Source organism: Mauremys reevesii, linkage group 2 (genome assembly GCF_016161935.1).
Source record: "Mauremys reevesii isolate NIE-2019 linkage group 2, ASM1616193v1, whole genome shotgun sequence".
In the NCBI taxonomy this organism is placed as follows: domain Eukaryota; kingdom Metazoa; phylum Chordata; order Testudines; family Geoemydidae; genus Mauremys; species Mauremys reevesii.
This window is the reverse complement of record NC_052624.1, coordinates 145,966,900-145,993,203: the sequence shown is the minus strand read 5'-3', so window position 1 is coordinate 145,993,203 and position 26,304 is coordinate 145,966,900. Positions and strand designations below refer to the sequence as shown.

Below are 26,304 nucleotides of genomic sequence, written 5' to 3'. Positions count from 1 at the left end.
CTTCCGTCTGTGTCTGTCGCTCCCCTGTGCCCTGCTCAGTATGAGAACCAGGTGAAGATCTTTGGGAAGTGGGGGCCCAAAGGGCTGATGCAGCACCCCAGCTTCTCGGACATAACCGGGAAGATTGGTGTCCCGAGGGACAAGTTCCAGCTGCCCAAGGGCTGGCACTGGGATGGCGACTGGGCGGTGGAGCCACAGAGGAGGTGAGTCGTGTGACATGCTGTCCTGCTGAGAGCCCCTCCCAGGGGCTGTCTCCTGCCGATGAGAACCTGGCCAGGAAGAAGCCCAAAAACCGTTATGGGGGGAGGAGTTTCAGGGGCTCTGGGAGAGATCTCCCATGTGTATAGTACTGACCCGTGAGGGGTGCTATGCAGTGAGGTTACACCTTTCTCTGAAACGCCGGACATGGCCAAAGGAGGAAACAGCACGAGATGGGCTTTGGGAAACATCCTGGTATGCAACAGAGAGTTAACTTGTGACACTGGCTAGTGCAGGCTCCTGGTGAGGGAAGGTGGTTAAAGGGTTAAATGTGCCTCCCGCTGAGTCCCCCACATCAGTGTTTGAGTAGGATGGGAAGAGCTGAGCTAGTGAAGGGCCTGGAGAGCTTATTGCACAACTAAACTGTGGAACTCGCTGCTGCAGGATACTATTGAAGCAAATAGATGAGTCTGTTTCCGGGAGAGATTAGACATGTCCCAGTCAGGATCGTCTCTGCAGTCATGCTAGCGAGGACTATTGCCCCAGGGCGCTCAGACCTTGTATCAGGCCTCAAGGTGTGAGAGGATCTCCAGCTGGGGTCAGGAGGAACGTCTTCCCTCAGTGGTGGAGGGTTCCAGACGGAGGTGCCAGGTACTGGACTAGAGGGACAGGTCCCTGAGGTTTGATGGGAGAGAACAGGAGATGACAGGAGGATCCACACAGAGCTGTCCAGCCAGGGGCGGCTCTAGAGCCCAGCGGGGCAAGCACCCGCCTGCGGCCCCCCCCAGGGGCGGCAGGCTGGGGGGCCGACCTGCGCCCAGTCATGTGCGCGGGAGGAGGTCCACCGGAGGGACGACCGACCTGACCTGCCATGGGCGCGGGGGCGTGCGGTGTCGCTGCTGCTGGCTCCCGCCGCGCAGCACGCGACCGCAGCTGCGCCAGCCCCCGACCCGCCGGACGCCCGCAGCGGCGTCCCAGCAGAGCGGCGCGCCAAGCGGAGCTCAGCGCAGCCGCGCGCGCGCAGCAGGTCCGCTGCCCCCCGCTGCCTGCTCCGGGCGCTCCCGGCTTGCCGGGCATGGGGCGGCCCCGAGCGCCCCTGTGTCCAGCCAACCCTTTGGAAAAGCCATGAGATGAGACTCCTGCGTTCCTGACTCTGCCCTGGCCTCCTGCGCAGGCTGCTGCTGGATACTGAGACCAACCACAGTGAGGTGCTGGAGGAGGTGTACGAGAACGAGAGCCGGCAGCCAGGGGAAGAGTGGGCCCCAGCCCCTTCTCCCAACACTGATGCGGTGAGGAGAGGAGGGAGCCCTGGGTGCGGGCAGCACTGGCTGGTGGGAGGTGTCATCTTGGAGGTTGTTTTTCATTCATCTGTGCCATTAAACCAGAACCTCTCCAGCCCCTGTCCAGGATATATACCAGCTCCAGCCTGCAGCCTGAGCCTGGCTTTCCTGCCCGCCCTGGTTTGCGTCCCCCTCTTCCCAGGGATGCCCAGAGGCTTTGGTCTCCATGGTGCTGACACTTTCCCTGGGCTCTGGTCTCTGAGGACATTATTTGCAAAGGGGCTCAGCTCCCAGCAGCTCCCACTGTGACACTCAGTGCTTTGGATGTGTCAGAGGGCTCAACCCCCGATGGGCTGGACTCTCCAGAGAGTCTGGCCCTGACCGTGGCTGCTGGACCCTTCTGAAAGCTCCGGGGCACCTCCAGCAAACATGCTTAGCTCCACAGTTTCCCCATTGTCTCGGTTCTAGGGCGGAGCCGCTGTCTCCCCAAAGGAAGGGATCGTGTGCCCTAAGGGCTGGCACTTCGAGGAAGGCTGGAGGGTGGAGGTGAACCGAGCTGTGGATGAGTCTGGTAAGTGGCCTTTCCGTGCTTGTTTCCAGGGGAATCGGTGTGGCCCCTGGGGCTGTGATGTGGAGCGATCAGAGAGCCAGGACCAAGCTGCTGCCCACCCTGATTTGTGGGGCTCAGTGCTGACTGTGTTCCCCTGGGCACATCCTGAAGGGTCTGTGGGGCAATCTCTGCGAGGGCCATTCAGCAGCCCAGAGTAATGAGTTTAGCGGGTTCCCAGCAGACAAGCATCCTCATCACAGGATCACTGACACCACCACTGGCACAAGCTTCCCATCTTGCTGGCAGCCTCAGCAGATAGGCCATGGAGACTGAGCTCCCCTATCGCCTTTGGAGGAGGCTGCTCCAGACCTGGGTTGGTGGGCACATGGGGGGAGTTTCCTAGGCTTTCCCTGCTGTCAGACAGAGAGAGCTGGTGCATGAACACCTGTACTGGGTGCAGCTTCTCCCTGCCAGCCTCAGTCACAGGATCAGCACCTTGTCCAGCCCAGGTGGTTGGGGAGTGTGCCCAGGCAGCAGGTGAGGCCAGGCAGGAGGTTGCCTGGTTTCATGAGGGAGGGTCCGATCACCAGGATGTGAGCACACCTGCCTGGGGCCTCCTCCCAGGTCCTGATGGCAGCACGGCTCCTCTCTCAGGCTGGGAGTACGGCATTGGCATCCCCCCCACTGGAACCCCCCGGTCCTGGAATGCTGCAGAGAAGACGTACCACACGCACCGGCGTCGGCGCTGGCTGCGGAGACGCTGTCGGGACCTGAACACTCAGAGCCAGGAGCAGGAAATTGCCTCCTTTCTCCAGCTGGTAAGTGGTGGGAGTGGCCGAGCTCAGGGGCTGTGCTCATGGTGCCTGTGGGGCTGGCTCGGAAGGGGCTGCTCCCAGCACCTGAGGGGTGACGGAACGTCAGACACACACCGCACTGCGAGGACAAACCCTCAGCTGGTGTAAGGCGGCCTGGCTCCTCTGCAAATCACCGGGGCTCCACCAAAGTCAACTGAGCTGTTTGGAGACGCCCTTCCCCCCCACCTCCCCAGGTTCACGGATTGTACCTGAGCCGCTGAAGTCTGCAGAACGGAGCTGGAAAGCTCCAAAGTGTCTCGGGGTGAAACCTGGTGGCCAGGGAGGGGACTTGCTTCGGGGGAATCTTGCGGAGGGTCAGGATTGAATCTGAGCTGGATCCTTGTGGCGCAGCTCTTCCCTCTTTCTCAGGGCTGTCCCATTTTTGCAGCACTCTACAGGGAAGCCGGCAGAAGAGGACACCTGGGAATACGCCTCCTTTTTTGGCTGGAAGTTCCACCTGCAGCCCCGGCCGCATGACACTTACCGGCGGCGCTGCTGGCGCAGGAAGCTCGTGCCCGTGCAGCCCGCCAGGGTGGCTCCCATTTTCCTCTTGGAGGGCTCCCTGGTAAGAGGCCAAGCAGCAAAGGGGCATTGCCCTTGGCTGTTCATTTGGCCGCTATTCTAAGTAAGATCCTGTCCCCGGCTGGCCAAACGCTAGAATGGCTGGGAACCCCTTCCCCCCTAGCAGCTGGCCAGACCCACGCAGACCCATGCACTGGGCATGACGGGAACTGGGAGGCTCGTAGGCAGCAGCCTTGCAGAGTGAGCCAACAGGAGGCTTCCCCAAGGCAGGCAGATCTCAGCTGGAAACCCCCTGGCTGCAGCTGATCCAGTAGGAGCTGTGCATGCAGCCTTATGCCAATGGGTGGTCCCAGGCTAGAGAGGGAGGAGTGCAGCCTCTGGCCCATTGTCTCCAGTTGGAGCCTCTCTTCTTTCCTCTCCCAGAAAGCACCTGCCCAGCCACTAGCACAAACCCCTGGCCCATAGCAGGGTCCCCATAGGCCAGAGAGGGCTGATTGACACAGAAGGGTCAGCCTGCCCCAAGGTAGCTCACAGACCCAAGGCAGGGTGCTCCTGAGCCCCAGGGAGATGCAGCCATAGAGAGGAGCAGAGAGGGATGATGGGGGTGGTTACAACAGAGGTGGGAGGAAGTGGTTGTTGTATTAGTGAGGATGTATAGCCAGGGCAGGGGCTATAGACTCCAGTGGAGTTGGAAACAGGAAGCAGGACCTGCAGCTGGAAGGGGGTGCTGAGGGCATCCTGGCAGTGAGAGCTCCACCCGGGTCCCAGCACTTCCAGCTGGACATCCTGCAGCTGAGGGTGCCCAGGGGCTGAGGGCTGCTCTCTGCTCAGGGCGTGGAGTTTGAAGATCAAGAGAAGGAGGAAGGAGAAGAGAAAGAGAAACAGACGGAGCGAGAGAAAAAGATCCTGGAGGAGGGAGAGAGAGAGAAGAGGTCCCCAGCCCAAAACATCCTGCAGCTGAACACTCCTCTGATCACCTGTGTCTTCCAGCGTGAGTCACTGGCATGGAGGGGATCACACCTGGCCCCAGAGCCCTAGAAGGAAGGTGGCCCCCCAATCTGTCCCTCCATCCACTGGTTTCAGGGCCCCTGCGATCATTGGCTCCTCCTGAGCCCCTCTCCATGGACGGAGGGACTGAAGCCTCTGCAGCTGGGCCCTGGATGGTGGCAGGAATGGGGGGACACCACAGGGCACCTCTGCGTAACAGGTGAGGAGGAGTGTGGGTGAGACATGTGAACTCTTCATATTCCAGAGCCCAATTACTACCAGCTACACTGCTACATCTACCAAGCCAGGGATCTGACACCAAGCGATGGCAGGAGCTCCTCCGGTAGGTGACATGAGGCAAACCCCACCACCCTCAGCACATGCCTCTTCAGACCTTCCCTGCTCAACCCCACCCATCTCCTGGCACCCCCAGATCATAACGCCTGGGGACCTAACACAAATATTCTTGGTGCAACCCCTGGTATAACCCTCCAAGGCTAGATGTTGGGCATGGGAGCTCTGAATGGCCTACGCTGTCAGGGCCGGCTCCAGGTACCAGCTGAGCAAGCTTGTGCTTGGGGCGGCAGATTCTACGGGGTGGCTTCCGCCCAATCCTAGGGCGGCACGGCCGCTTTTTTGTTGTTGTTGTTCGCTGCTCTGGCCGCCCTGTAGGGGGCGGCGGCGTGGAGGAGGGGAGCGCCCTGCAGCAAACTCGGCAGGGCAGCCCGCGTCCTTCCCTCCTTGCCGACCGGAGTGGAGCGGAGCCCTCCCGGCAGGCAGCGCGGCGATCGGGGCCGCGGGGTGAGTGCCTCGCTGAAGCGCTGGCCACCCCCTTTCTGTCTCTCCCCCCCACTCCCTCCCCTTCCCCCCCATTAGACCGGGCGCGCACTCTGCAGCACACGGAGTCCCCTGGCTCTGGTTGCCCTGTACGGTTTTTTGTTTTGTTTTTCCCCTGTTTTGCCGGCCGCACCGTTGTTACTCCCCCCGCCCCCCCCGCTTTGCTGCTCCAGCCGTGCCATTTTTGTGTTGTTCTCCCCGCACCACGCGCTTTGCCGCTCCAGCCACGCTGTGTTCCCCCCCCCCGGCTTTGCCACGCCAGCCGCGCTGGTTTTTTCCCCCTGTTTTGCTGCTCCGTTGGCCCTGCCCCCCCCCTTTTTTTTTTGCTTGGGGCGGCAAAAAAGCCGGAGCCGGCCCTGTACAAACAGTGGCCCTACAGGTTCCCCGCTGCTGGGCACACACTGTCCAGTGGGCTGCACGGTGCCCCTCAGGTCAGTTCTACATCTCTCCCATGTCGCTATGTCCAGACGGGAACACTGAGACGCTGCCCGCTCTGACGGATTCCTACAGGACTGGAGTAGACGTGTTATTCCTTGACTTTAGCAAAGCTTTTGATACGGTCTCCCACAGTATTCTTGACAGCAAGTTAAAGAAGTATGGGCTGGATGAATGGACTATAAGGTGAATAGAAAGCTGGCTAGATCGTCGGTCTCAACGAGTACTGATCAATGGCTCCATGTCTAGTTGGCAGCTGGTATCAAGCGGAGTGCCCCAAGGGGTGGTCCTGGGGCCAGTTTTGTTCAATATCTTCATTAATGATCTGGAGGATGGCATGGACTGCACCCTCAGCAAGTTTGCAGATGACACTAAACTGGGAGGAGTAGATACGCTGGAGGAGAAGTAGATACGCAGGAGGGAAGGGATAGGATACAGAGGGACGTAGACAAATTAGAGGACTGGGCCAAAAGAAACCTGATGAGGTTCAACAAGGACAAGTGCAGAGTCCTGCACTTAGGACGGAAGAATCCCATGCACTGCTACAGACTAGGGACCGAGTGGCTAGGAAGCAGTTCTGCAGAAAAGGACCTAGGGGTTACAGTGGACGAGAAGCTGGATATGAGTCAGCAGTGTGCCCTTGTTGCCAAGAAGGCTAACAGCATTTTGGGCTGTATAGGTAGGAGCATTGCCAGCAGATTGAGGGATGAGATCATTCCCCTCTATTCAACATTGGTGAGGCCTCATCTGGAGCACTGTGTCCAGTTTTGGGCCCACACTACAAGAAGGATGTGGAAAAATTGGAGAGTCCAACAGAGGGCAACAAAAATGATCAGGGGGCTGGAGCACATGATTTATGAGGAGAAGCTGAGGGAACTGGGATTGTTTAGTCTGCAGAAGAGAAGAGTGAGGGGGGATTTGATAGCTGCTTTCAACTACCTGAAGGGGGGTTCCCGAAGAGGATGGATCTAGACTGTTCTCATTGGTAGCAGATGACAGAACAAGGAGCAATGGTCTCAAGTTGCAGTGGGGGAGGTCTAAGTTGGATATTAGGCAAAACTTTTTCACTAGGAGGCTGGTGAAGCACTGGAATGGGTTACCTAGGGAGGTGGTGGAATCTCCTTCCTTAGAGGTTTTAAGGTCAGGCTTAAAGCCGTGCCTGGGATGATTTAGATGGGGATTGGTCCTGCTTTGAGCAGGGGGTTGGACTAGATACCTCCTGAGGTCCCCTCCAACCCTGATATTCTATCACTCTATGAGTGAACAGCCCATCTCTCCTGTCTCCTTCCTCCAGATCCCTATGCCCACGTGTCCTTCCTGCACAGGAGTCAGCGCACGCAGACCTTGACTGCCACCCTGAGCCCCAGCTGGGACCAGACCCTCATCTTCGACCATGTGCTGATTTACGGAGACCCCCAGGCCACCCGGCAGGACCCGCCACTGGTGGTTTTGGAGCTGTTTGGCCAGGACATCATTGTAAGTGCGAGATCCCAGGGAAGGGGGTAAAGGAGGAGCAGGTGAAGGGGATCTGCAGCCCCATGACTCACATGGTCTGATCATGTCTCCTCTTTATATTAGGACAAGGATGACTTCCTGGGGAGGAGCATGTGTTCCCCACTGGTATGTCTGGATCTCGGATCCCGACACCTCCCCCGCCTCCAGTGGTATCCAATCACAAAGCAGCAGAAGGAAGCGGGCGAGCTCTTAGCTGCCTTTGAGCTCCTATTGGATCCCAAGGTAAAAGGGGTGTGTGTTTTATTGGAGGGGAGGGGTAACAAGCACTTTGGAGGACAGGACTAGAATTCAAAATGACCTTGACAAATTGGAGAGCTGGTCTGAAATCAACAAGACAAAATTCAATAGAGACAAGGGCAAAATTCTGCGCGTAGAAAGGAAAACTCAAATGCACAAATACAAATGGGGAACAACTGGTTAGGTGGTAATACTGGCTAGGTGAAAAGGATCTGGGGGTTATAGTAGATTAAGCCCATTACTTCTTGTCCTGTCTTAGTGGACCTGGCGAACAATTGGTCACCGTCCTCTTTATTACTGAAACCTGGTGGGATGATTCCCATGACTGGAATGTTAAAATCAATGGTTATAACCTATTTAGGAAGGAGCAAGTGGGCAAAAGATGTATGTCAGAAATGGCATTATCTGCTTCTGAGTCGCTGATTATTTGGAAGAGAACATTCTTGAATGCTTATGGATCAATGTTTTAATGGCTAAAGCACAAGATGAGGTATTAGTTGGTGTCTGCAACCAACTACCAAATCCCACAAACGAACAGGATAACTGCTTCCTTACGCACCTATCTACAAAGTGTAGGGGGAAAACTATATTATCGTGGGGGACTTCCATCTGAATGGCACATGCTGAAGGTCTCATGCTGCCAGAACTAGAACATCCTTGGAATTTCTAAACATTAGAGATGACAATTTCCTAACTCAAAAAGTGCTGCATCCAAGACAGAGAATTCTGTATTAGACCTGGTCTTGACAGATAAAGAAGAACTGATCACAGAACTAAATATTAATGGTAACTTATGATCATGATTTGATCACATTTATAATGTGCAAACAGAATGAAGTCCAGACCAGTGAGATATATACTTGGTAATGTAAAATGGCCAAATTCACAAAACTGAAAACAATTATTACCCAATCATCTGCAATTATTTCATCAGAAAAATGTGGATGGTAATTGGGAATTATTTAAGAACACATTACTAGATGCCGAAAAATTCTTCAATCCCACAATTGAAGAAGAAGGCCATACTGGTTTTAAAAAATGACCTGGTTTAGAGGGGAAATGAAGGCAGCTATAAAAATAAAAATAAATAAATGGAAGAAAGGAGAAGTTGATAAGTTAATATAAATCAGAAGCTGTAAATTGTAGAAAATTGATAAGGGAAACAAAAGGGACAGAAGGAAACATCTATGACCAGCAGAGTTAAGGACAATAAGAAGGAGCTTTTTAAGTATTTTAGGAACAAAAAGTATCCTGACAATTGTATTGGTCCCTTACTAGATGGAAATGGTACAACCATCAATAATAATGCAGAAAAGGCAGAAGTGTTCAATAACTATCTCTGTTCTCTATTTGGGAAAAAAACAGATGTAGTGTCATCATGTGAGAACACTCTGTCCATTCCACTAGTATCTCAGGAGGGTGTTAAACAGCAGCTGCTAAAGTTAGACATTTTAAAATCAGTAAGTCCAGATAACTTTCTGTGACAGTTCTCAGGGTACCCAGGATTGTGAGTCACCTTGTGGGCCCCCCCGTCTTCAGTGAGAAGGAGTCTTGCTTTTGCTTCACTGGGTGTCATCTCACGATACCACTAGCCTGTTAGCATTCTCCTCTGGGCTAAGCCAGGCCTTACAGTTTAATAATCCCAGACCCCAATGCCCTGTGAAGCATTCCCCGGCCGTGCCTATAGCCCCATCCCCTGAACACTCACAGAAATACCAGCGAAAGACCAGTGTACACACCAGCCTGTCTGATTCAGCTCAGACTCAGCACCTTGCTTAATATCACAGCACTGAGATAGATTAATAGTGACAACAGGAATAAGTTTATCATCAAAGATTCAAGGTTCAAGTGATAGTACGAATATTGGAAACAAAAGGTTACATATAAAACTAAATCAGAACATGCCTTCTAGAGACTAAACTTAACTAACAAATTAACCACCTGTCTAAATAAGTTCATCTCACCCCAAAGTGCTTTGCAGCTTTTCAACCAAGGTTGGCTGAGATCCCAGTTTCACGAATGCAGACGCACTGTCCGTTTACTTCCTAGGTGAAGGGTAAGGGGGTGTCTTCTTTGCCTTCTACTTATAATCCCCAAAATTCATTGCCTGTGCTCAGAGACAGGATAACCACCCCTGGTTTATTTTTCCATGCATGCTTCCCTGTTGACTTCATAGGTAAGTGGGCTAGAGTACAGTGTGTTAGCATACAATGCTTCGTTTCTATCCCGGCAGAGAGACAGGTGAATAAACACCTCTTGTCTGACACAAAACCTGCTTTTTTCACCTCTGCTGGTGACTCGGACCTTGATACAGACTCTAAGAACATATCTTCAATCTATGTACATAACTCCTTATGGACATACATTTCACAGTGCTATTAATGACCAATATGACACTGGCTTTCATTTGAGACCTCACAAGACATTCTGTGGACCTGAGGATTTCAGTGGATGAGAAGCTGGATATGAGTCGACAGTGTGCCCTTGTTGCCAAGAAGGCTAATGGCATATTGGGCTGCATTAGTAGGAGCAATGCCAGCAGATTGAGGGACGTGATCATTCCCCTCTATTCGGCATTGGTGAGGCCACATCTGGAGTAATGTGTCCAGTTTTGGGCCCCCCACTACAGAAAGGATGTGGACAAATTGGAGGGAGTCCAGTGGAGGGCGATGAAAATTATAAGGGGACTGGGAGACACGACTTATGAGGAGAGGCTGAGGGAACTGGGCTTGTTTAGTCTGCAGAAGAGAAGAATGAGGGGGGGTTTGATAGCAGCCTTCAACTACCTGAAGTGGGGTTCCAAAGAGGATGGAGCTCGGCTGTTCTCAATGGTGGCAGATGACAGAACAAGGAGCAATGGTCTCAAGTTGCAGTGTGGGAGGTTTAGATTGGATATTAGGAAACACTATTTCACTAGGAGGGTGGTGAAGCACTGGAATGGGTTACTGTAAGCGTGCGGACTCACCCCTGCAGCGCTTCCTGCTGGTCTCTCAGGGAATTAGCTCGATTTCCTGCCCAGAGCGCCCTCTGCAGGCCAGTATCCACCTTACCGCTTGGTGGGTCCAAGAATAAATATTTTAGTATAAAAGTCAAAATGAAATATTTTGAAACAATCAAGTCAAAATGAAACATCTTTATCTTATTGACACAAAATGTTTTAACATTCTCAACATGAAAGAAGAAAAGTGATCCACCTTACCCACTGGGTCTTGGACCCAGTGCCCCTTTTACCTGGGGTGCTGCCCCATGGCAGTAACCCCTTTCTCTCAGGGTCTCCCCCTCCCAGGGGAACCCCCACCCTCTATCCTCACCTCACCTCAGTATCAGGCTACTGCCAGTCATTGTCTAGCCCCACGCCCTGGAACAGACTGCAGTATCAGCCTACTCATCACTGGCAAGGTTGGGTTTGGACCTGCTGCCTTGGCCTACCCCTGGGCTGCCTCTGCAACCCCCAGTACCTGTTGGCCTTGTACTAGGCCGCAGCCTGGGGCTTTCCAGGCTGGAGCTCCCCAGCTCCTCGCCTTTCCCCAGCCCTGCTCTACTCAGGTTCCCTGTCTCTAGCCCCCTGCAACCAGGCCCTTCTCCCTCTACAGGCTGAGGGAGACTGTTTGGGCTCCTGGCTCACAGCCTTTTTATACAGGCCAGCTGTGGCCTGATTGGGGCTTGGCCCAGCTGCAGCTGCTTCCCCAATCAGCCCAGCTTTTAGAGCTGCAGCCCTCTCCAGGGCTGTTTTTAAACCCCTCAGGGCAGGAGCGGGTAACCACCCCGCTACAGTTACCTAGGGAGGTGGTGGAATCTCCATCCTTAGAGGTTTTTAAGGCCCGGCTTGACAAAGCCCTGGTTGGGATGATTTAGTTGGGGTTGGTCCTGCTTTGAGCAGGGGGTTGGACTAGATACCTCCTGAGGTCTCTTCCAACCCTAATCTTTTATGATTCTACAAAATAATGTGTAAATTTTTAACAGTGAGAGCAATTAACCATTGGAACAAATTACCGAGAGTTGTGGTGGATTCTCCATCACTGACCATTTTAAAATCAAGAGTGGATGTTTGCTAACAGATCTGCTCTAGGAATGACTGTGGCGCAGGTCTCTGGCCTGTGCGAAACAGGAGTTCAGACAAGATGATCACAATGGTCCCTTCTGGCCTTGGAATCCATGAATCTTTCTAACAGCCCTTAACATGTTTGAAGACCGTTATCCGGTCCCCCCTCAGTCTGCTTTTCTCAGTGCTAAATGTGCCCATTTTCTTTAACCTTTCCTCCTAGATCAGGTTTTCTAAATCTTGTATCATTTTTGTTGCTCTCCTCTGGATGCTCTCCAATTTGTCCACATCTTTCCTTAAGTGTGGCACTCAGAACTGGACAGTTCTCCAGACCTGATAACAGTCTTTAATTATTTAAAAAGTTGTTATAAGGAAGATGGTGACTGTCTTCCATTAGAGAGACAAGGTTGGGGGGGGGTAATAACTTTTATTGGACCAACTTCTGTTGGCGAGAGAGCCAAGCTGTTGAGCCGCACAGAGCTCATCCCCGGGCGTGGGAAAGGCACCCCGAGTGTCCCAGCTAAACACAGGATTGAATAGATAGCTCAGCGTAAGCAGTTAGCACACGTTCGAATGGACCATTCAAGGTGAAGTGGCCTAACACCCCTGAAGCCACAAGACAAATAGGGGGATCAGTGGGTTACAGGTTGTTGTAATAAACTATAAATCCAGTGTCTTTATTAAGACTTAATAAAATGCTGGATTAATAGTTTATTGGGGGTTACACTAGATGACCCTTGAGGTCCCTTCTAACTCTACAATTCTGTAACCCACTTACCCCCTTTTTGTCCTGTGACTTCAGGGATCCCTTAGAATATGTTTCAGAGTAGCAGCCGTGTTAGTCTGTATCCGCAAAAAAAACAGGAGTACTTGTGGCACCTTAAAGACTAACAAATTTATTTAAGCATGAGCTTTCATGAGCTACAGCTCACTTCTTCGGATGTGCTATTTATGCTAAACTACCTGTTCAATCTTGTCTTTAGCTGTGACACTCAGAGAACCTTTCCCAGTGCTGAAGCCCTGGGCTTGAAAGCTTCTCTCTCATCAACAGGAATGGGTACAATACAAGATATGACCTTTCCCACCTTGTCTCTCTAATATCCTGGGACCAGCACAGCTGCAACAACACTGTATACAGCTGTTCTTCTTCAAGTGCTTGCTCATATCAATTCCAATTAGGTGTGTGCGCACCGCGTGCACGTTCGTCGGAAGATTTTTACCCTAGCAACACTCGGTGGGTCGGCTGGGTCGCCCCCTGGAGTGGCGCCGTTATGGCGCTGAATATATACCCCTGCCGACCCAACGGCCCTTCAGTTCCTTCTTACCACCCGTGTTGGTCGTTGGAACAGTGGAGCGCGGCTTAGCTGATCTCCACTTCCCTAGCTTACTCGTAGTTCTTTACTGATAGTTGTGTATATAGTTCACGGACAACACAACGGCCGTGTTTTACATCAACAAGCAGGGCGGAGCATGCCCCTCCCTCCTTTGTCAGGAGGCCATGCAGCTCTGGGACTTTTGCATAGCCCACTCAATCGATCTGGTAGCGTCCTTTCTCCCAGGAGTTCAGAACATCCTGGCATATCGCCTCAGCAGATCCTTCCTGGCTTATGAGTGGTCGGTTTGTCCAGACGTCCTCCATTCTGTTTTCCGGAAGTGGGGGTTTCCCCAGATAGACCTCTTCTCCTCTCGCGAGAATCGGAAGTGCCACGTGTTCTGCTCCTTCCAGGGTCGCTCCCCGGGCTCCCTCTCAGACGCATTCCTGATACCGTGGACGAACCATCTACTGTATGCCTTTCCACCGTTTCCACTGGTCCACAGGGTCCTGCTCAAGCTCCGCAGAGACAGGGCCTACCTGATCATGATCACTCCAGCGTGGCCGAGGCAGCACTGGTACACCATGTTGTTCGACCTGTCGGTGGCCAACCCAATCCCCCTACCACTTTGCCGGATCTCATAACTCAGGACTACGGCAGACTTCACCACCCAGACCTACAGTCTCTTCACCTCACAGCATGGTTGCTGCGTGGTTAAGCCAGTCCAACTTACGTTGCTCTGCCTCGGTACAACACGTACTCCTGGATAGTAGGAAACCTTCCACTAGGTTCACATATCTTGCCAAGTGGAAGCGTTTCTCCTGCTGGTGCGCTCAGCGTAACACTGTCCCCACCCAGATACCAGTTCCTACTGTCTTGGACTACCTCTGATCCCTGAAACAACACGGCCTAGCAGTCTCATCAATAAAGGTGCATTTGGCGGCCATCTCTGCCTTCCACCCAGGGGAGAGTGGCCGTTCGGTCTTCTCTCACCCCATGGTTTTGAGGTTCCTCAAGGGCTTGGAACGTTTGTACCCGCAGGTCCGACGTCCCACCCCAACCTGGGACCTCAGTCTAGTTCTAGCCAAGCTTATGGGTGCTCCCTTCAAGCCGCTAGCCACCTGCTTGCTGCTGTACCTGTCCTGGAAGACAGCATTCCTCGTCGCCATTACATCGGCAAGACGAGTCTCCGAATTTCGGGCCCTCACTGTGGACCCCCTGTATACAGTGTTTCACAAGGACAAGGTACAGCTGCGACCACATCCGGCCTTCCTCCCTAAAGTGGTATCGGCCTTCCATATCAATCAAGACATCTTCCTTCCGGTCTTCTTCCCGAAGCCGCACTCATCGTGCCGGGAACAGCAGCTGCACTCCCTAGACGTCCGTAGGGCTCTTGCCTTTTATATTGAACAAACAAAGCCCTTTCTAAAGACACCCCAACTCTTCGTTGCGGTGGCAGACCGAATGAAGGGCCTACCTGTCTCCTCCCAGAGGATTTCATCTTGGGTGACGTCGTACATCCGTACCGGCTATGACTTGGCTCACGTTCCGATGAGCCACCTCACCGCCCATTCTACTAGGGCTCAAGCTTCATCTGCCGCCTTCCTGGCCCATGTACCCATCCAGGAGATATGTCGTGCAGCTACCTGGTCCTCGGTTCACACCTTTGCGTCACATTACGCATTGGTACAACAGTCCAGAGATGACGCGGCATTTGGCTCAGCAGTTCTACATTCTGCGACATCTCACTCCGACCCCACCGCCTAGGTAAGGCTTGGGAGTCACCTAATTGGAATCGATATGAGCAAGCACTCGAAGAAGAAAAGATGGTTACTCACCTTTTTAACTGTTGTTCTTCGAGATGTGTTGCTCATATCCATTCCAAACCCGCCCTCCTTCCCCTCTGTCAGAGTAGCCGGCAAGAAGGAACTGAAGGGCCGTTGGGTCGGTAAGGGTATATATTGAGCGCCATAACGGCGCCACTCCAGGGGGCGACCCAGCTGACCCACCGAGTGTTGCTAGGGTAAAAATCTTCGGACGAATGTGCACGCGGCGCGCACACACCTAATTGGAATGGATATGAGCAACACATCTCAAAGAACAACAGTTACAAAGGTGAGTAACCGTCTTTTTTACATGGCCACCAAGGTTAAGACAAGAAGGAATTGGCTTAGTTTCCAGCAGGCGAGATTTAGGTTAGATATTAGGAAAAACGTTCTAACTCTAAGGGAAGTGGAGCTCTGGACCAGGCTTCCAAGGGAGGTTGTGGAATCCCTGTCACTGACGGTTTTGAAGGGTTTAGTGGGTCCTGCCCCAGTGCGGGGGACGGATGAGATGCCCCGGGACTGGCAGACATCACATCACTCATCCTGATGGAGAATCTCAGGAGAGTTCCAACCGAATAGGTGTCAACACAAAAGCTAAGCTCTACCTCAGTCTTCTTGCTGGCATTCCCAGGAATGGTGAGCAACAGAGACTGAGCCCCCTGGCCTATGTAGCAGGGTCCCCGAGGGCTGGAGGGGTCACTTTAGCATGGGGCATGATGTGGAAGCCAGAGGAATTGCCCTTGGCTGCCAGTCCTGGTCCTTCCCTGGCACAAAAGTCCTCTGTCCATTTTGTACAAAGAAAGAGCCTTAGTGCAGCCAAGCCAGAGCATCACACAACAGCCTTGTCCTTCCCCTCCCAGGATGGTGCACCAGGCCGCCTTCCCACCCCCTCCTGGAAGAACGGGATCTACGTCATCCCTAGCGGCATCCGGCCCACGCTGAGACTGATGGCCATTGAGGTGAGGGTGACAGCCAGGGCCCCTCTGCTCACGTGGCCTCCAGGGCAGAAGCAGTTTGTTTGGTGGGAAGAGGAAACAAGCATCTGCTGCGGAGGGCACGTTGCGATGCCTGTTACTGCCACAGACCCTGCCATGCCATTGGGCGTCAGCCACTATCTACTCCACAGGAGGGCCTAGCCAGCAGGGACTGGGGGACAGCGGGGATGGAGCTGGGAGGCATCCTGCATGGGGACTGCTGCAGGCAGCGCTACGAAGATCAGACCAGCACGTTGGGCAGAGGTCGATGACCCCCAATGACCTGCAGGTGCTTCCCCTCCTGAGGGGACAGGCTGCTGCTCCTCATCAGCATGGGGATGGAAGCGCCCAGGAAGTCCCGCCCTGCTCATCGCCTGGGGGCCGGGGCAAGGTTGCCCCTCCAGTCTAGTCACCGTGTCACTTCCCTCCAGACCCTGCTTCTCCCTTTGGTTAACCCTAGCCCCTCACTCCTGACTGTAACTCTCCTGTCACCCAGAACCATCCCTTCCGCCTGACACCAACACTGGCTGCAGCGTTGCCCTCTTCCCACCCACCACCTTGACTGGCCAGGCAGGACATCGGTGGGAGTTTGTGCTGGGGAGCCACTGTCGCCAGCCCCTCCATCGCCCTCTGGGCCCCAGAGCAGTCCACCCCTCCATTGCCTTCTGGGCTCCAGAGCAGTCCAGCCCATTCAGCTCCCTGCTGGGTGTCCAATACACTCAGGGGCTGGCCAGGGCACTTGGCCAGTGAGTGTTTCTGGCCCGGCTGGCTTCTAAGCTCTGTTCTGATTCTGAAACAGAGCCACATCGGCAGCTTCACCCTGGTGTCTTTGCCAGTGGGACTGGTGCTGATTCAGCCCAGCCTACCCCTCCTTCATGACGTCCATCCATGGTACAACCAAACCATTCACCTCTTCCTCTCCTCCAGATCCTGGCCTGGGGCCTGCGAGGTCTGCAGAGCTACAACCTGTTGAGCGTCATGTCACCAAGCCTGGTGGTGGAGTGTGGAGGAGAGGCCATCCAGACAGCTCCCATCAGAGACCTCCACGAGAACCCCAACTTCCCAATCAATGTCTTCCTCATGAGAGTGGTGAGCAGGGCAGGAGCATGGGGCAGGGCGGTTCCACCCACTGCTTCTCAGCCACTTCCCTTCCTGCCTGCCTACGTGCCTGGGTTAGGAGTCGGAGATGGTTGGAGAGTTCCAGTGACCACTTGATCCCACCGACCCACATCACCTCTAGCCCTATGGCCGGCGTTGTCTGTCTGTCCATACAGGGCTCCATGGCTGAGTGTCTAGGTGCTGGCCCAGTTGCCTGCTCCTTCTGTTGCCTCCCCATGGAGCTCATGGACCTGCTTGCCACCCCACAGCACCTGCCCATGGAAGAAGATTTAATGCCCCCCATCGAGCTGAAGGTCGTGGACAACCGGGAGTTTGGGTATAAGCCAGTGGTGGGCCAGGCCAGCGTGAGATCCCTGCGCCGGTACATGTGCGAGCCGTCCGCAGAGGGGCACCATCCCAGCCTGCCACCCCCAGGTACAGGCCAACCAATGAATCCCACTCACCATCCCCCACATCCAGCCCAGCTCCCAGGACCTCTGGGGAACACTGTCTTTCTCCCATTGCTGGCAGGGACCTCGGGATCTGTCACTGCCAGACCCTCTCCTCTGGAACTATTTGGCCAAACCCCACATTTCACTGGAGCCAGCCGTCCGGAACCATTGGCTCTGCCGGGCCAGGCTCCAGTGTGGTGCCCGTGTGCTCTAACACAGAAATGCTGCAGACCCCCCTCCCACATTGCCCCATGGAATCTTTTCACGCTGGGGTGCCAGGACTGCACATCCCCCAACATTAAAACTAAAGGAAGATGTATTCCTAGTGAGGACATAGCTGGGATCTGCAGTCCTCTGTTATTCCAGTCGTGGGGGGCCCACCCACTGCCCCACAGCTCTGCCAGTGGCCCTCACTCCCAAGCCCCAGCCTCCTGCTAGCCCAGCTCTGAGCTCCCCACACACAGTGGTGCCAATGCCAATCAGTCCTTGCCTTGAACAGCCTGCCTGTGAGAAATCTTGGCTTCCCATGAGCCGTGCCTGTCAGGTGCTAAATGCTGGGTTACTTTTGCAATGTAAAGAAATGCTATCTAGGACCTGGGTTCTGAATAACCACACTGACCCCTCACGGGAGTCCAGTTTGACTCCTGACCTCCAGCGGTGGCAAGGTTATGCAGTAACCAGTGGCTGAGTCTAGTCCCCACAGTAAGCGTAAGGAATCCTAGTTTCTGTTCCTCATCTGTGGCATTAAAGGGCTAATTCCGATGGGCCCAGTGTGATCATGCAGCCGGTCCGGCCTAGCCAGGCCAGAGAGCCTCCCCCAGCCATTCACGCTTTCGGAGCTGAGAGGGAACCTGGGGCTATTTCAATGTTGCCATTAATTTCATGTCTCTTTTCTCCCCCTCCCTTCCCTGCCCTGCGCAGTGGCTCCCAAGGGGAAGTTCGCGAAGGTGAGTGCTACTCTCCAGCAGCCCAGAGCCACCTGCTTGCTGGGTCCCCTCTCTGCAGCGCTCACGTCCTACTCCCTGGTGCCATGGGCATTCCTGCTCCAGCACCACTGACCTCAGTGCAGACACAGCGCGGGGTGACTCGGGCCTCAGCTCTGCTTTAACCCTTCAGGTTCCCCTCACTGCAGTTCTAGCAGGAAGCCCCGTGCTGCATCCCAGGATGTCACATCTGCACCTCACTCCAAGGTGCATTCGCTTTGTGCTCGCATAGCCAGCCTTTAACTTGTCTGAGGGGCTCTCCCTAAAGGACCCTATGAGACACTATCATCTAGGGGCTAGAGCAGGGGGACAGAGGCCAGGAGATCTAGGGTCTATACCCAGCTCTGCCACAGACTTGATGTGCAACTTTGGACCAGTGCTGGCCATGCTCTGTGCCTCAGTTTCCCCACCTGTAAAACTATGATACTACTGACCTACCTCATGGGAGGGGGAGGTTTGTGAGGCTTCATGCCTTAATGCTCGTAAAGCACTGTGAGCTGCTTGGACAGAAGGAAGGGTTGTCTGGGTATAGGCTTGACAGAATCGATTGTAATTGAATTGTGAAATTCCAAAAATTAAAGCTTCATAGCCAATAAAACACAAATTATCAACATCTCCAGTCAAAATACACCATGTCAATCTCCTGAAATCAAACTCAGCATGGTCCCAAGCAGCGTTTCCCTTACTTTGCCTAGCTGCACATTTCGATTACTATCCGTGGAAAAAAAATTTCGTCAGTTTGCGTGTGTACAGTGGAAAAGGCGTTTACTGACATTTACCAATAAAAATCCAACCCATGTATGCTAGAGGGGAGGGAGGGAGGCTCGGATCAAGGTCAGGTATTTCGCTGATCAAATCAGCAAATTTCACCTGACTTCAGATGACAGCTGGAAGGGGATGGTCTCCAGACAGCCTCTAGCCGGAGCAGCTGCTCAGATGCCCCTCCTCCAGGAAGCTGAAAAGCAGCCAGCACCAGGACACTCCTGCTTATCCATGCTGGTGCCCTCAGCCATGTGGGCCCCCACTGCAGTGACCTATCTACAGAGCTGTCCTGTACAATAACGCCGGGCCGTTCATATGAGCATTGCTTAGCCTGGCTCATTAACACAGGTGCTGGTAAAGCCCTGCCAAAGCTAACGATCAAAATGCCAGCTGCAAGAAAAGGTACCCTATACCCACACTCCTCCCTTGAGTTACCACTCCCCACAAGGGCCCTGCAGACCCTCCAGCTGGCCTGGCCAGTCCTCCACTTACTAGAGAGATGTGAGATGGCTCCTAGAATGTCTCCGAAGCCCTCCATGGGACTCTGGGGGACACGTCCTGAGCCATCAGGAGCCCAGCAGAAGGGCAGCATGTGGTGGGCCAAGCAGGAGCTGATCAGGTGTGTGACGGGTCCCCCTGGGTGCAACTGGGGTGCCACTAAGCCCTCTGTCTGTCCAGCCTGGGCTCCCTCTTGCATTGTGCTGCAGTGACAACTGCAGACTGTTCCGGATCCTACACTCCCATCAGCATTCACACAGGCAGGGACACATCCAGCTGCAATTACGTGCAGGCTTTGGCCGGCCGCTGCATGAACCGACAGTAGAGAGACTGCAGCCCAACCCCGCCCCCTAGCTCTCCAGCCTAGGACCCCAGAGCTGTACCATCCTGCCCTGTTCACATTATGGCCAGTATATGGGTTTAATACCTAGTCCACTGCTCCCTCAATGTGAAGAGAACAATGCACACTTGTGTTAACCAAGCTGAGATTTTCCCCAAGGCACACTGGTTTAGATTAAAACAGAAAACAAGTTTATTAGCTACTAAAAGATAGATTTTAAGTCATTATAAGTGATAGCAAACCAATCAAAGTAGATTACCATAAGAACTAAAACAAAAACACAAACTGAGCTGAACATACTAGATAGATTGGATATGAGTTAGCAGTTTCTCACCCTGAGTGATGGTACAAGCAGGCTGACAGATTCTTAAGGCACAAGCTGTATTTGCTTTGCATCTTGGGTTCCCCAGGTTTTCATACACAGGCTAAAAATCCCTTTAGAAGATAGAAGAAGATAGAATTGTAGGACTGGAAGGGACCTGGAATGGTCTTCTAATTAAGTCCCCTGCACTCAAGTCAGGACTAAGTCTTATCCAGACCAGCCCTGACAGGTGTTTATCTAACCTGCTCTTAAAAATCCTCAATGATGGAGATTCCACAACCTCCCGGGGCAATTTATTCCAGGGTTTAACCACCCTGACAGTTTGGAACTTTTTCCTAATGTCCAACCTAAACCTCCCTTGCTGCAATTTAAGCCCATTGCTTCTTGTCCTGTCCTCAGAGGTTAAGAACAATTTTCTCCCTCCTCCTTGTAACAGCCTTTTATGTACTTGAAAACTGTTATCATGTCCCCTCTCGGTCTTCTTTGCTTCAGACTAAACAAACCCAATTTATTCAATCTTCCCTCATAGCTCATGTTTTCTAGACCTTTAATAATTTTTGTTGATGTTTGGACTCTCTCCAATTTGTCCACTTCTTTCCTGAAACGCTATCCAGCTGAGGCCTAATCAGCACAAAGTGGAGCAGAAGAATTACTTCTCATGTCTTGCTTACAACACTCCTGCTAATACATCCCAGAATGATGTTTGCTTTTTTGGCACCAGTGTGGCACTTTTGATTCATATTTAGCTTGTGATCCACTCTGACCCCCAGATCCCTTTCCGTGGTACTCCTTCCTAGGCAGTCATTGCCCATTTTGTGCCTGGGTCCAGCACTTCCCCCAGTTCAATATTTGTTCCCAGGGGCGGCTCTAAGAATTTGGCCGCCCCAAGCAGGGTGGCATGCCGCAGGGGGCGCGCTGCCGGGCACCGGTCCCGCGGCTCCGGGGGACCTCTTGCAGGCGTGCCTGCGGAGGGGCCACTGGTCCCGCGGCTCTGGTGGAGCTTCTGCAGGCATGACTGCGGAAGGTCCACCGGAGCCACCTGCCGCCCTTCCGGCAAAATGCCGCCCCGCGCGCGCGCTTGACGCGCTGGGGTCTAGAGTCGGCCCTGTTTGTTCCTCAGGTGTTTCCAGGAGTCCTCTTGTGTGGGGAGTGAAGAACAGGTGATGTCACTCCCTGCCTTATATAGCTTTAGCATATGGCAGGAACCCTTTGTTTTAAACTTGGTTCCCAGACCAGTTTGTGGAAAAATACAGAGACCCCAAAATGGAGCCCAGAGTCATGTGGTCTGGTCACATGCCCTTGCATACTTTGCTGAGTCACAGCAGCCATTGCTTACAGGCTGTCTGGAATGTTTCCAGGAAGGTTAAGTTCTTCCAGGGCCCATTGTCTTTGCTGATGAGCCATCAGCACTGTCTGGCTTCTTCATTGTTGTACGTGAAAGGCTAGTTGTGGGTGTCACCCAGAGACAGCACATTGAAATACAGATGCACAGTCAATATTCATACCTTCAGATACAAAAATGATCCATGCATACAAATAGGGTAATCATATTCGGCAAATCGTAACTTTTATAGTGACACCTCACATGACCCATCTTGTACAAAATGCACCATAATTATGCCATAATCATATCAAAATAACATCACTGTGAGGAATATGGGGTGCAGTGTCACAAGGTGTATTAAACTTCTTGGCCATGACACATTTGTCTCCCCTCATCTCTGCAGATGCTGAGCAGGATGGCTGCCGAGTCGTGGCTTCGAACAACACCAAGAGCAGAGAAGGTGGGTTTCACAGAGGGGTCAGGAAGGAACTTGGACCAGCAGCCCCCTGTGCCCAGTGGGATAGCAGCAGGGGCGGCTCTGTTTTTTGCCGCCCCAAGCACGGCAGGCAGGCAGGTTTCGGCGGCGTGCCTGTGAGCGGTCTGCTAGTCACATGGATTGGGCAGCATGCCTGCGGGCGGTCCACTGGTGCCGCGCCATCGGCGTCCCCGCCGCTGAAGCCGCGGGACCTCCCACAGGTGCGCGCGCCGCCGAAACCCGCCTGCCTGCCGCACTCACAGCAACCAGCAGACCACCCCCCGCGGCTTGCCACCCCAGGCACGCACTTGCTGCGCTGGTGCCTGGAGCCACCCCTGGATAGCAGCTCTCAGCAGCAGTGTGACAGAGACAACTGCATTTCCCACTGGTTAGCAAGGTTCGTGCTGCTCTTCCTTCCATTCTTCCCCAGGAGGAGGAGGAGTGTGTCGACTGGTGGAGCAAGTTCTATGCTGCCACGGGGGATCTGGCAAAGAGCGGAGACTACCTGCAGACAGGGCTGGACAGCCTGAAGGTGTGCGCCTGGCTGGCGGTCGCACATGGTCGAACCTGGACTGGGGGTTGCAGAGAGGTGTCTCCCCTCTGTTCTGGGGATGACAACTGCCCTGACCTAGGTGGAATCTGCCTTCTGCAGGCCAGAGGGTTCCCCACAGCCAGCCACGCTGGCCCCGGTCTGGCTCTCAGACAGATTGGCAAGGGGGCTATTTCTCCCCTTGTCCTGGGAGCTCTGTGGGGAATCAGAGCTGGGCTTTTCCTGGCTGGCGGAGGCTCCTGGAGAGGCTGTGATGCTCTCAGCCAAGTAGGCCTTGGCACATAAACAGGATGCCATGTCCTTCCTCATTCCCTGTCCAGAACCTTACATTGCCTTTATACAGCTGCCATGCTCCACCCCAGAAGTGGCTGCATTTCTGTGATGGGTGAAGTGGTTTAGGGACCAGTAATTCCCAGACCAGTAGGTTGGGCTCTATAAGACTGTAAAATATTGCAACAAATACGTGTCCTTGTGACTGTGCTGCTCCGGACTTCTCAGCAGCCTCATGGAGAGAACCCAGAGCCCCTGCCTTACAAGCACAGCTAAGAATGGATCTCTCATTGGTGGGATGGGGCGTATGACGCATTCACAGTTGGCCAGTTGGGCACCCCCTGCTAGCCTGGTCAGTCACAGCGGTGACAGTAGAGGACAGTCCAGGCTCCTGCTGCTGGAGAAATCTGCCTCTGGGGGATCCACCCTGAGGGCACATCCTGTTCCTCCCCGGCTCAGTACCAGCCCTCACTGACCCCACGGCATAGACTCTGCATGACCGAGCTGTTCGTGTCCCTGAGCCTGTGGTTCCTTGGCAGGTCTATAACTGTGAGCTGGAGGCTGTGCCGGAGTTCCAGGGCCTGCAGGATTTCTGCCAGACCTTCAGGCTGTACCGCGGGTTGGTGCAGGAGAAGGCCAGTGAAGACCCCCTGGTGGTCGGGGAATTCAAGGTGAGAACCAGGTGTTTGGCCTTTTGTGGGTTTCATTGCGAAGTTCCCAGGGTGTATCAACAAGGTCCTACGCCCAGCAGCTCCCCCTCAGCAGCCCAGTGTCTCTGCGCCCAGCCGTCAGAGGAGCTGGACACGGGGGAGCAAAGGGGCTGGTCAGCTGAGGTCTAGTGACAAATACTCAGCCTTCACCCAGCGTTGTGTGTGCCATCTACAGAGTACAATGCTCCCAGACCCCGCCATGGCATTACATCCCCATATTCTTCACAGAGAGATTGTTATGATAGGCTTATGGCATAACTATGATGTATTTTATACAAAATAAGTCCTGTGAGAGATCATTGGAAAGGTGGTGATTTACTGAATATGATTATCCTATTTGTGTGCATCTATCATTGCTGTATCTGAAGTTAGGAATATTGTCTGGGCATCTATTACAAGTGTGTTTACACCTGGGGAACGCCCACCAGACAGAATGCAATCAGTCTAGATGGCTGGCTGTGAGGAAGAGCCATTAGAGAGAACAATAGGTCTTAGAAGATGCTAATCTCCCACGGGGGCGGCTTCCTGAGGAACAACCAGCCTCTGCCTCGTGGTTGCTATGGCCCTAAGAGACATGTGGCCAAGTCACCTGGTACTGGAATCCATCTTGGAACACCAGTGTTTTTCCACTGTCTGGCATGGGAACAAAGGTTCCTGCCATGTGCAAAAGCTATTTCTGGCAGGGGAGTGACATCATCTTGGTTCCTTCTTCACTACCCCTCCCCCCAATGGAAGAAGGCTGCTGGAAACACCTGAGAAATAAAGAGACAGGGGGCGGGGGAGGGGGGAGACTGGTGTCTGGCCTGTGAAAGGAATATCTGGAGTTTTAAGCTGCAAGCAAGTCTCTGCAATCTGCGTAAAACAACATTTAGGGTGAGAATGTGCTGCTTATAACCAGTTTCTATAGTATATTAAGCTTAGATTGTGTGCTGGCCTTATTTGCTAGGTAATCTGCTTTGATCTGTTTGCTGTCCCTTAGAATCACTTACAATCTCTCTTTTGTAGTTAATACATTTGATTTTGTTTTGTCGAAAGCCCAGTGTGTGGAATTCCTAACTGGGGAGTAAAAAGCTGTTGCATCTCTCTCTCCACATTGAGGGAGGGGGTGGATTTCCTGAGCTTACGCTGTACAGTTCTCTGTGCAGCGTAAGACGGTACAATTTGGGGTTTGCCCTCCAGAGGCGGGTGGGCACTTGAGTACTGGGCAGTTCCTTAGCTGAGCTGTGTGTGAAGCTGCAGTTGGGTGTATGTGTACTGGAGGGGGCTTGAGGACTTGTCTCAACAGTACAGTGTGAAAGGAAGCCTGGGCTGGTGGGTCAGGCGGGCTCAGTGGTATGCCAGTTCCAAGTGGCACCCCAGAGGAAACCCGTCACACTTGCCACCCAGGGCCAGGCATGCCAGCCGGAACCGTGACCCTCCCCCATCAGCCCTGGTCTCTGAGCACAGCCGCTGGCACCGTACCCAGCCCCTGTCTTCTCTGGTCTCTGAGCACAACAATACGAGTAGCGCTGTTCCCAAAAGGGAATGGGCCCCAGATGCTCGGGGGACAAGACTCCATCAATCCAGTATCTGAGCAGCTAGAAGTCATGTGGATTGGTTTGTTTGCAGGGACTCTTCCAGATCTACCCACTGCCGGAGGACCCCAGCTCCCCACCACCGCCGCGCCAGTTCCAGGAGCTGCCCGAAAGCCAACCCCAGAAGTGTCTGCTCCGGGTTTACATTGTCCGGGCCTTTAACCTCCCGCCAAAGGATAGGAATGGCCTGGTAATTGCCCAATTCTCACCCGCTTTGCACACTGCTTCCTCCCCACCCAGCACCCACTCCCTGTGGCACCGGGACAAAGCTCCCTAGTCTGGCGCGCTGCCCTGGAAGAGTATCGACAGTGCCCTAATAAAGCCACGTCCAAGATTTTGAGATCCGGGGTCACTACAGTGCTAACAGTAGCTGCAGGGATGCTGGAACTAGGGGTGCTGGGGGTGCAGAAGCACCCCCTGGCTTGAAGTAATAATAACAGCCAAACACATGGTTCTTCTTCGAGTGATTGCTCATATCCATTCCATGTAGGTGTGCGCGTGCCGCGTGCACATTCGTCGGAAGACTTTTACCCTAGCAACCCCAGTGGGTCGGCTGGGCGCCCCCTGGAGTGGCGTCACCATGGCCCCGGATATATACCCCAGCCGACCCTCCCACTCCTCAGTTCCTTCTTACCGCCCGTGTCGGTCGTTGGAACAGTGGAGTGCAGCTTAGCTGACCTCCACCTCCCTAGCATTCTCGTAGTTCTCTTTGTGTATATAGTTGTAGATTAGTTGAAATTTAGATAAGTGTAGTTAATTCTTAATTGTTAAGTTAGTCTTTAGTGAGTTTAGTCGGGTTCAGGGCTTAGGCCCTCCCCGCACCGGGACCAGAGCACATGCCCGGCTCCCCGGGATTCAAGCCATGCTCAGCTTGTCATCGGCCAATGCCCACAGGAGATCCGCACGACTCCTGTTTGAAGTGCCTCGGCGAGTCGCACTTATCTGCCAAGTGCTCGATTTGTAAGTCATTTAAGCCTCGCACTAAAAAGGAGTGAGACATTAGACTTAAACAGCTCCTTATGGAGGCGGCTCTTACCCCTCCATCCTCGGCACCGAGTGCACCACTATCGGACTCGAAGAGTTCCTCTTCGGCACCGGGCCGCACCGGGGCGCCCACTCCTTCCCGGCACCGGACGTCCCCAGCTCCCAAGTCAAGCCAGAGGCGCTCGCTCTCTCCCAGAGCGAAGAAGGCTAAGACCCCTGCTGCTCCGGCACCGCCCGAAGCGCGGCACGAGGGCACGGCTCTGTCGCACCGCCCGGTGCCTGCTGCCACCACGGCACCTGTCTCCCCGGCACCCGCCGTGGTTGAGCTGGTTATACCATCCACGCAGGAGGTCTGTGAAGTGGCGAAGGACCTGATCGCGCTGTCGGACCTG

At 53.8% G+C, this 26,304-nt stretch overlaps 1 protein-coding gene across 17 annotated transcripts in view; it reads left to right on the top strand.

Moving 5' to 3' along the window:
* Window positions 1–26,304, top strand: part of FER1L5 (fer-1 like family member 5) — a 104,783-nt gene that overhangs the window by 55,796 nt on the left and 22,683 nt on the right. For 15 of the 17 annotated variants that reach the window (XR_005593618.1, XR_005593617.1, XR_005593619.1 and 12 more), the window contains 17 exons: window positions 40–203; window positions 1,373–1,487; window positions 1,947–2,049; window positions 2,653–2,846; window positions 3,271–3,447; window positions 4,236–4,395; window positions 4,657–4,734; window positions 6,958–7,139; window positions 7,242–7,400; window positions 15,457–15,555; window positions 16,498–16,659; window positions 16,938–17,103; window positions 18,042–18,067; window positions 21,753–21,809; window positions 22,255–22,356; window positions 23,184–23,315; window positions 24,963–25,118. Coding sequence is in view for 14 of the 17 variants with exons in the window: in XM_039522364.1 (XP_039378298.1) it covers window positions 40–203; window positions 1,373–1,487; window positions 1,947–2,049; window positions 2,653–2,846; window positions 3,271–3,447; window positions 4,236–4,395; window positions 4,657–4,734; window positions 6,958–7,139; window positions 7,242–7,400; window positions 15,457–15,555; window positions 16,498–16,659; window positions 16,938–17,103; window positions 18,042–18,067; window positions 21,753–21,809; window positions 22,255–22,356; window positions 23,184–23,315; window positions 24,963–25,118 (2,232 nt within the window). In the remaining 3 variants the exon portion in view is untranslated. The remainder of the gene's footprint in view (window positions 1–39; window positions 204–1,372; window positions 1,488–1,946; window positions 2,050–2,652; window positions 2,847–3,270; window positions 3,448–4,235; window positions 4,396–4,656; window positions 4,735–6,957; window positions 7,140–7,241; window positions 7,401–15,456; window positions 15,556–16,497; window positions 16,660–16,937; window positions 17,104–18,041; window positions 18,068–21,752; window positions 21,810–22,254; window positions 22,357–23,183; window positions 23,316–24,962; window positions 25,119–26,304) is intronic. The other 2 variants (XM_039522359.1, XM_039522360.1) reach the window with 2 other exon arrangements.